General features: G+C 41.5%; 1 protein-coding gene and 1 long non-coding RNA gene across 2 annotated transcripts; both read left to right on the top strand.

Annotated features, from left to right (window-relative positions):
• Positions 1-4,847: 4,847 nt before the first annotated feature.
• On the top strand, positions 4,848-5,815 carry LOC145796777 (uncharacterized). Its single transcript, XM_082881924.1, has 2 exons — positions 4,848-4,974; positions 5,079-5,815. The coding sequence occupies exons 1-2, from the start codon at positions 4,912-4,914 to the stop codon at positions 5,763-5,765; spliced, it is 750 nt and encodes a 249-aa protein (XP_082738050.1). The 5' UTR covers positions 4,848-4,911; the 3' UTR covers positions 5,766-5,815.
• A 2,931-nt stretch (positions 5,816-8,746) lies between these two features.
• Positions 8,747-9,449, top strand: LOC145796776 (uncharacterized). Its single transcript, XR_014337287.1, has 3 exons — positions 8,747-8,893; positions 8,997-9,066; positions 9,163-9,449. It is a non-coding gene; the product is annotated as an uncharacterized LOC145796776 (long non-coding RNA).
• Positions 9,450-10,648: the final 1,199 nt, after the last annotated feature.

Below are 10,648 nucleotides of genomic sequence, written 5' to 3'. Positions count from 1 at the left end.
TTATATATAACGAAAGAAGACTTTAAAAGAAATTTGTGTAATGTTGGCACGGGAAAAACAAATTTTTTTTTTCTTTTCGAGTAGCCAAAAAAGCAAAAATAAGAAACTCGATAAACAAACAGTGACTAATCTTGTTTCCGCAACAGGTAGCACACTCGGTTGAATTGTGCTTTAAATTTTGCTGTACTCGGTGATTTTATATTGCCGGAACTTATGTTTAGAAACAATCTGTGGTACACGGACTCTTCAAAATAGATCAAATACCCGTGTCGGACACCTGAGAGTCGGACAAGGGTATGGGATATGTGTCGGATACTTTTCAACGGACACTTCTTATATAATTGTATAAAACACAATTATTATATGTGCAAATTATTGTGAAATTACTATAAATGTGATTTTGACACCGTGAGTTACATATAGTACCATTTTATGGCACATATTAGATTAAAAATATGATATTTTTTCCCCACACCGTGTACCATTGAATGTAGGGTTAAGATATAATGAGTCGGACCTGTACATGCATACCGCACCTGGGACCCGTACCCGAGTCCGTGTAACACAGTAAACAACTCTTTCTTTCAGTGCTGAAGTTCATGCATAGTTGACGGTATTCAACTTAAAACATAGGAAAGCCAATTGAAAGAGTTGAAATGAGGATGACGATTTCCAAATTTTGTAGAGAGCTATTCGTTCCCACACCCAATTCTGAATCAAGAGTTGAAGCATTCACTTTCATGGCTAGCCTTTCCAACAACTTAAGTGGCCGGAGACGATGGCTGAAAACCAATACCTTCTCCCCACCTGAGTCGGAGAACCCTAACAGATTAAGGAAGAAGTTTGCCTTCAGTCCTTGTCTAATATCCAACTTTTCTAAGATGTGGTCCATCCGGGCATCGTCAATGCCCTCTGTTTCTGTGGTTGACGTGTCTGTAGGTGAAATCTTTAGGAGGGATCTCAACTGTGCGTGCACATACAGTGTGCTCCCATCGCAAGTGATGTTCAACTGCTTAACGAAGTTGTTCAGTTCTTCAACTTCACGAACTGTCGTAAGGGTGAGGTGAAGAAATTCAGAGAAGTCAACAAGCCCAGGCAATTCACGAAGAAAATCTAATTTGTAGAAATGGACAACCTTGCCTGTCATTGCACGCAACTTTTGAATGACGGTTACCTTTCTGTTGAAGTTATCATCTTGCATATATATACAGCAGTTACATTTGAAGAGGAAGGTAGCTGTCATTCATGAGTTGCGGGCTGTTTGAACTTCATTGAGCGTAGAAATGAAATGCGTACTCTCATTTGTCTTTTTTATGACCTTCGTGCAGAATGAGAATGGATGGGTACGTTAGTAATATTTTTTGGCAGGCAGTGGCAGTCTTGCTTGTTTCATTGTCGCATACAATTGATGAAACTTGTTTGTCAACCACAGAAAAGTATTCTTCTCTGATCTGCCCACTGTCTGAGCACCCGAAGGTAATGGAGCACGGGCCAGGATGCAGCCACCTCGATTCTCTGCAACCAAGTTGCTCAGTAGGAAATTGAAGCCCTCAACTTGATGGCTGGCCTTGCCAACAACTTAAGCGGCCGGAGAGTGCGTGCACACTGTATGTGCACGCACAGTTTAGATCCCTCCTAAAGAGTTCACCTACAGACACGTCAACCACGGAAACAGAGGGCATTGACGATGCCCGGATGGACCACATCTTAGAAAAGTTGGATATTAGACAAGGACTGAAGGCAAACTTCTTCCTTAATCTGTTAGGGTTCTCCGACTCAGGTGGGGAGAAGGTATTGGTTTTCAGCCATCGTCTCCGGCCACTTAAGTTGTTGGCTAGGCCAACCATCAAGTTGAGGGCTTCAATTTCCTACTGAGCAACTTGGTTGCAGAGAATCGAGGTGGCTGCATCGTGCCCACTGTCTGACCACCCAAAGGTAATGGAGCACGGGCCACGATGCAGCCACCTCGATTCTCTGCAACCAAGTTGCTCAGTAGGAAATTGAAGCCCTCAACTTGATGGCTGGCCTTGCCAACAACTTAAGTGGCCGGAGACGATGGCTGAAAACCAATACCTTCTCCCCATCTGAGTCGGAGAACCCTAACAGATTAAGGAAGAAGTTTGCCTTCAGTCCTTGTCTAATATCCAACTTTTCTAAGATGTGGTCCATCCGGGCATCGTCAATGCCCTCTGTTTCCGTGGGTGACGTGTCTGTAGGTGAACTCTTTAGGAGGGATCTAAACTGTGCGTGCACATACAGTGTGTACGCACTCTCCGGCCGCTTAAGTTGTTGGCAAGGCCAGCCATCAAGTTGAGGGCTTCAATTTCCTACTGAGCAACTTGGTTGCAGAGAATCGAGGTGGCTGCATCCTGGCCCGTGCTCCATTACCTTCGGGTGCTCAGACAGTGGGCAAATCAGAGAAGAATACTTTTCTGTGGTTGACAAACAAGTTTCATCAATTGTATGCGACAATGAAACAAGCAAGACTGCCACTGCCTGCCAAAAAATATTACTAACGTACCCATCCATTCTCATTCTGCACGAAGGTCATAAAAAAGACAAATGAGAGTACGCATTTCATTTCTACGCTCAATGAAGTTCAAACAGCCCGCAACTCATGAATGACAGCTACCTTCCTCTTCAAATGTAACTGCTGTATATATATGCAAGATGATAACTTCAACAGAAAGGTAACCGTCATTCAAAAGTTGCGTGCAATGACAGGCAAGGTTGTCCATTTCTACAAATTAGATTTTCTTCGTGAATTGCCTGGGCTTGTTGACTTCTCTGAATTTCTTCACCTCACCCTTACGACAGTTCGTGAAGTTGAAGAACTGAACAACTTCGTTAAGCAGTTGAACATCACCTACGATGGGAGCACACTGTATGTGCACGCACAGTTGAGATCCCTCCTAAAGATTTCACCTACAGACACGTCAACCACAGAAAAGTATTCTTCTCTGATCTGACCACCCAAAGGTAATGGAGCACGGGCCACGATGCAGCCACCTCGATTCTCTGCAACCAAGTTGCTCAGTAGGAAATTGAAGCCCTCAACTTGATGGATGGGGTTTCATCTGGTTTTTGTGCCTAGGATGAGCACCAATTTCTGTCACAGAAGAATCGTGTCCTGATTGTTTAACCCCGTCATGAAATAGTTCAGTTGCTTCTTTGTCATTTGTAGGCGGGCCTTCATAAAAGTATGTGCGTGTAGTCCTTCAGCCCTAAATGAAAAACACAATGTAGTCCTTCCTCTTGAATATTTGTGAAATTATGCATTTATCGCTTGTACACATAATTGTTTTAATTGTAAGCTGTGTGAAAGAAATGCAAAATTTCCATGTGTGCCCTTTCTTTTGTCTGTTTCAAAATCTGTATGTGTTGGGAAATTCTGCGTGTTGTTGTCTGTGTTTACGCAAAATTTTAAGGTTAACAGCCACATGTTGCAGCCGTTTGTTTGTGTTCCTGTAAATATTGATTGCAATACTTTGCAGGAGTTGTCGTCATTGCATCTGATGAATATTGGTCACCTCGCACCAACAATGTTAGTTTTCTCCTTAAAGACTTTCTACCAGTTGGTTTGGTACATATGTTTGTAAACAAACGAAATCCATCACCAAGGAATACGCTGATTTTTTTCCGGATCAATTCTTACAGCAGCCCTTGTACTTTTGTGTTTGTGTTATTTGTTTTGCACAAATTTTGAATGGCCTCGCTTTGCACCATCAATTTTGAACTTTTGTTTCAATTACGTCCATTTGATTTCAACTCTTCACTGTTTTGTATCAGAAAATATGCATATACGTGGCAACTGTATTTTTTGTTGTAGTCAACTTATAACTTTACTGAACTTACATAATCTGAATCAATTGACATTACAATCTTTGTTTTAAAAATGACAAACGGCATTAGCAATTTGACCGAAAATGTCCACGAAATTTGAAATGGACTGTCACAATTTAGGTAGTTTAAAGTGCATCGATCGAAATTAGACGACGGACAAAATGTGTACACCACCCCTGTAATTTTCCCTTCAATCTAATTTGTATGATTTGCTCTTTCATAAGGGGAAGGAAAAGATTGAAGACAATTGCCGAACAACATATCCAAATGTCTGACACTATCGCTGGCTCTTGTCGAAAGCGGCCAGTTGCACCATTCATTTGTTACAGGTACTAGTTCTTTATTTTGACAATCTGGAATTACATATTTCGTACTGAAATTACGCGCCTCGTCGAAGTTCAGTTTGTGATGTTTCAAATTGGTTTTGTTCCGCATGTCTGAAAATGTTTAACTTGGTGTCGATTCAGTCCCGGATGTACGAAAGCTGTCTTATGCCGATTTCAGGGCCAGCGTGACATAAAAACTTGCATATATATATATATATATGTATTCATATTTCACATTTAGTGATGATAAGCTTGACGATGCTTGCATGCAGCCAGCAACAATTCAAGGAAATGCAAGGGCCAGACAACACTCGACGAAAAATGGTGAGTGTTGAAATCTGTATTCTCTATAATACAGTATGATGGAAACACATCGCTGGGTTGCTATCCACACGTTGTATTGAATGGTCGTAGTGGGCTTGTGATTGTTTCGCGTTTGTAGGATTGTAGCATGTAATAATGTCACCTTCCTATTGTTTTTGTAAATTTCAATTCGTTGTAAAAGTCCAGCTACGTTTCGTCGCTGACTTTTTGCTGCAACTGTTATTTGTATTTGCAATCTTATTTAATTAGCAACAATGCACGCGGATTGCGTTTGGCATAAAGTTGTAGTTACAGTAATTTCGGACTCATAGTTGTTACTTGTCTTGTACGTCTGTCATTTTCTTGGTTAAAGACTAGAAAGGAGATTGGGGAAAGGTGGAAGGCACTCCCCTCTGATGAGAAAAAGAGGTTTGTCGAAATGGCTAAGGCGAGCGCTGAGGAACACGCCAAAGTAGTACCATGTGCACCGAAGTCTGAAAAGGTCATTACGTACTTCATGTTTTCGTAAATGCATTTGCCTAGGTCCTGCTTTGCTGACATTGTTGGTTGTATTTTTTTATTAATTTAAGGGTAAAAAATGTGCAGGGTAAAAGGCAACTCCGCATATCATTGAAGTCAATTGTTGAGCTAGTTAACCGGTTCAACGAAGCACAAAAGCAGGCAGTCATTGACATTGGGTTTGCTGGCCTCCTGGGGATGAAGTGTACACGTATAGATCACGACTTGTGCGCATGGTTGGTACAGAACTTCGATCCTGACAGTAGTTCATTGAATGTCCATGGTTGTCAAGTCAGGCTCACGTGTAAGGCAGTTAATGTTTTATTGGGAATACGGTGTGAAGGCGATGACGTGCAGTTGGCTGGGTCATTGGAAGCATATCCCAATATCTACGATGAGGTTGGAGTTGTTAACGGAGTCATTCCTTTGAACAAGTTGAGACTTTATCTGACCGAGACTGCTGGTGCGGAGGACGAGTTTCGGCGGAAATTTGCGCTGTACGTGTTGGGGGCCATGTTGTGTCCTACCACAATGACCGGGTTGAAGCCATCGTTCATTCATGCCGTGAAGGACGTGAATCGTATGCGAGCTTGTAATTGGGCAAAGTTGACACTGCAATTCCTTCACAACGGTGTTCGCAAGTATAAAGGTCATCGCGGTGCAACTGGATGTGTTTTCCTGCTAATGGTATGCCAATACCTTGAATTTTTTTTCCATTCCCCCCTTCATGTGTTTCATGCATTGTTCTGTCATGGTTCAACAAATTGGCCTTGATTGGGACATACAATGGTACCTGCTTTGTGAGTACGACAAACAGCACTCTTCCTGACCAAGTATGGTACTTGTAGAAATAAATTTTGTGTGACTACCGTCATGAATTTAAGAACAAAGAGTACAGGGCAAAAAGTATGCTGAACCTCAATGGAGGAACCAATTAAAACTACGTTGCGAAGAGGGGAACATGTACATAAAAAATTTTTCTTGGTTTCATCAATAAAGTCCTTGGTGTGCTGTACAATTTTTTCCCCAAAAAACATTGCATGATATGTGCCTATAAAGTTGACAGCATCCTCAACAAAATCGGTATGCTATGTACGTTCCACTGCAAAATTGAGAATAATGAATGTCATTGTTACTGAATATAGTTCATTTCTGTGGGAAGAACAACTTAATTATGGTATGCCCCTTAATGTCCACAGCTGTTGTACCTTGATTGTGTTTGTCTGAGCTCGACTACGACGCGGTCCACACCTCGGCTTCATTATTGGGGTGATACCCAAATACGGGAGACGCTGCGACGTATCAGAAGGAAGCAAAATTTCCCAACAATTGCGGTAAGCACTCCTACCACTGTGCACATTTCACACCATCGACCCACTTGTCTTCAACATACAATGTCAGACTTCATTTATGCGTTTCTATGATTAGGTGGAGTTTGATTACAGTAACGCCGATGATGCTGACATGGATGCATGCCATGTCGAGAACCAACAAACAGGACAGTACAATGAAGTCCGTATGAGCAATTTGGAGTCCGACATTCGTGAACTGAAGGAAATGATGAAGCAAGTTCTCCACAACCAAACAGATTTAATGGAGATGTTGCGACATTTCGAAGGCAAGCAAGTTGTTCGCAATGACAAGGTAATCCATCCAAGCATTACGCAATTTTCACACAGTTGAGCCACATCATTTGAAGATGGTTTGTAAGACTAAGTTCACGAATGTGTATGTATAATTAGGTGGAAGGCAATGATGTGTGTATCATTAACCTCTCCTCCAATGTTGCTCAACTGAAGGACATGCTGAAGCAACTGCTTCAACGTTTCAGTTTGGGCTGCAACGAACCGTTCACTGAACAAACCAATTTACGTGAACTGAAGCAAATGCTACACCACCTCATCGAAGGTATATTCTCTACACCGCAACCGGCAGGCGTGGCCAAACAGGGTGTGGACCCTGCTGTTGGAGTCGAGGCGCATGAGGATGGCGTGGTCAAACCATCGGACGAAGTTAACCCAATGGAGTGTAATATTTCAGATGTACAAGGGGTGGATCACCAACAACATATTTTGAAGGGAACCTTGGCAAGGGACAAAAGTCATTTGCATGATGGGCACAAGCTGAACATCGAAGAAGGTGGCGACAACAACAAGAAGGGAGGCCTTCAGTCAGGGGAAACATATGAAACTGAAGATAAATACAGTCCTGACCTTCAGTCAGTGGGCATGAAGAACGTGGCGTGCGATGTGCATACTTCTCCTACTAAGCTTGGCAAACCATTGGGAGCAACTGGAATCGTTAGAAGAAGTGCAAAGGGAAGACGAAAAGGAAAAGGAAAAGGAAAAATGTGCGGAAGTGGAGTTCAAGCCACTGAGGTCGGGGATATGCAATTGTGCATCGATAGCAAAACAAATAGTGGAGTTGACGACAGCAGTTCACCTGTGGATGTTGATGGTGTGGACAACGTGAACAAGGTACAAATACTGCCTTTAATGCCCCACAAGTTGTGAATACCCAATTCATGCCCACATCAATAATGTGAATCAGTAATTTTACAATCATCTGTGTTGTATTGTACTAGTTGTCAAAGAATTGCATGTTTGCAGTTATGACTGCTGCCATATGTTAGTACACATTTCTAACAAACTCCGCACCAAACATCACAAGTTGGGAAAACTCTGGGGCTCACAGTTTTTACATCATTTCACGTTTTTTTTATGACTACAGACCTTGTAATATAAGCTTCAATACTTTTATGAAATGTGTACTGTTAGTTGGCTGTTTATTTTTGTAGGACTCGTTGACGATGTTGGACAGCGAAGGGTTGTTATCGGCGGAGGAACAAAAACTTCTTCACTATGTATTTGACGATAGCAAAAATGAAATGTATTGTTTCATTTACTACTTGCAAATTTTCAATGACAGTCCACTGTGAAATAACTATCGTTCTAAGGATCATTTATTGCTTGTAGGGACATTGTTGTTTCCATGAATCTTCATGGACGGGCATGTGAAGTTGGCACCCGGCGTGACATGCGCACGCTCAAACCAGGGTCGTGGCTATCCGACACTGTAAGTGTTGGCTGCACAAATATGAATCTGCGTTTTTCAGTACCCCTAACTCAGAAACCTTTCTAATCAACTTGCCTTGTGTCTTGCATACAATGTTCCAACCAATCAACTTGGTGGTGGTGCAATTGACTAATCGACAGAGGGATTTACACAATGACGGGAGGCACACTGATTGGTTCTTTCCCGTATATCTGTCGGTAAGTAAGTGTTTAAAGCTACGTTGTGTATTGTGTATGACATATTTTGACAAATGTTTCCGTCAATGACCTTTACGCATTACACATGCAGACTATGATTCTAAATAAAGATATGCAACCTCTGGACCATGAACATATCGTCACATCATTTTTCGGACATGACAGATACACTGGTGCGATTGATGCATGCCAGAGGGTAATATCAATGTTCATCCCGTTATATTAAAACGAAAATATGAAAGCCATTACATGTTTGCATGGCCTCTAAACAAGGTCTGCCGTTGTGTTTTCGTGTAGATTTACGTGCCTTTCAATTACTGAGGAGTGCATTGGTTGTGCGTTAAAATTGATATGGTGGACCGTGTAGCCTACCTATTCGACTCAGTCCCATCCAACCGACCGAACAAAAGGAAGCTAAATGCAGCTAAAATTTTGGTATGTCCTTCTGGTGCATTTCTGAACACTACAAAAAACTTGAACATCCTTTACGTAAACCAACTTCAACCTTGTGGAACAGGTTGAAACTATGCACGACTTGCTGCAACTACACTTTGGAAATGATTATGTTACAGACGTGCGTACCTTCCACCGCTGCATGTTAGACGAGAGGCCAGTACAACAACTGGACGAGTAATCCACAATCCCTCCCTCACATTAATGTCTAAGCTGCATGACTGACTTAATGAACCTATTACGTATTGACGACAACTTTAATGTGAAATTATTTTTGTAGCACGTTTGACTGTGGGATGTTCGTCATCAAATTCATGCAGCAACCTGATTTAAGCCCCGGTCCACACAAGGTACATTCTACCGCTTAATTTCCATTTGTCAATCAAATCCTTCCTCGTACGTCCTCCAATTTTAACTGATTTGTCTTACGATTTTTGTGGACAAAGTTCGCTCCCTCTGTGCGTCATAAGTTGTTGGTTGACATCGTTATGGATGTCAATAATGCAAAGATCGCAGAGTACCGGGACTGCCTTCATATGAGCAATGCCACAAGCTAGGCCAGTGATGGGAATGGGCTGCCAGTACGCCACTAATTTGGGTGGCAATAGGACTTTAACTAATTTTTTATTCTTTGATTTCAATATGGATGTTAATTATGGGTCCCCAGTATTGTTTTTGCTGGACGATGTAAATATGGACCAACTGTAAACATGGATCAAACATGTCGATGTAAACATGGATCAAACATGTCGACGTGGCTGCTGACTTAGTACTGTTTTGTTTATGCATGTTTCTTGTTCGGATGAATGCGACTGTAACTGTATATAATTTACGGCTGCTTTTGTTACCGAAGTTAATTTATAATTTAATTACAAAAAAGGCAAAATTAATTTTCAAAAATGAAAGAAACCACATTATGAATGAAAACTCAATACTCTTCGTAGGTAAGTTATATATCAGCCCATTAGCACATATGACTCCAGCCAAAAAAAAACTTTCATGGCTTACAGGGAAGGATAAAAAAAAAATAAATCAAATCTACATATCTGCTGCATCATCAGTAGCGTCTTCTGAAGAGTTGTCCGTACTGTCTGACTGACTGTCCTCATCCATTGTCTTATCAGACTTCGCTTCGTCCGCCGCCAATTTGTCATCGGTCAGCCAATCAACGTTCTGCTTGATAGCGCCGACTTGCCGCTCCAAACTTGACAACCGTGTGTCCACTTCATTCAGCCTTTCGTAGATAGCTTGCAACTGTTGGAATACAGGAGCAACATGAGCTTCAACAATAGCTTCAATCTTGTTCGAATCGGACATTTTGTAGGAATATGTGTATGGTTTATTTTACTGACTACTTTTTTAAAGGAATGTACAGATTCATAATATTACACAACACTATGCTGTAAGTATTTGTAATATATGGTACATGACTTGTATGTTTGCAGAAGACCTCATGCATTGTGACATACATCGTATTAATTTCTCAAACTGGCCGAATTCATCTTGCAAAAATTCGTTCCTTCTTGCATGCACCAAGTCATCCGTTCAGTACCCCTGATCGTCCATTATTTGGCATTTCCAACACACATGCATTGTACCTTCCATCAGTACTAGCCCACTGTCATTGATTTCCACACCCACAGTTCATCATACAGTCACATTCGTCATTTGTATTTGTGCCCCAAGCCAATTACATGTCTACTCATCCATAAAGGTTAGCAAAATTGCTCTTATCAGATACATATGCCGTTCCAATTGCACCGAACCTTTAAATGCAATACCCGCAGTCATTAAGTTGCTTTTACGCAGTTTGGGTAGTTGTTGCCACCAAACAACAATAAGTGTGTTCACGTCTTTAAACCTACCACCAACGTATTAATGACTATGGGTTGAAGGTAATTTAACATTTACAACCAACCACAAAAAGGTTGC

This window comes from Camellia sinensis, chromosome 8, assembly GCF_055761805.1.
Source record: "Camellia sinensis isolate YWXY chromosome 8, ASM5576180v1, whole genome shotgun sequence".
Classification (NCBI taxonomy): domain Eukaryota; kingdom Viridiplantae; phylum Streptophyta; class Magnoliopsida; order Ericales; family Theaceae; genus Camellia; species Camellia sinensis.
This window is presented reverse-complemented; position numbering and strand designations above follow the sequence as displayed.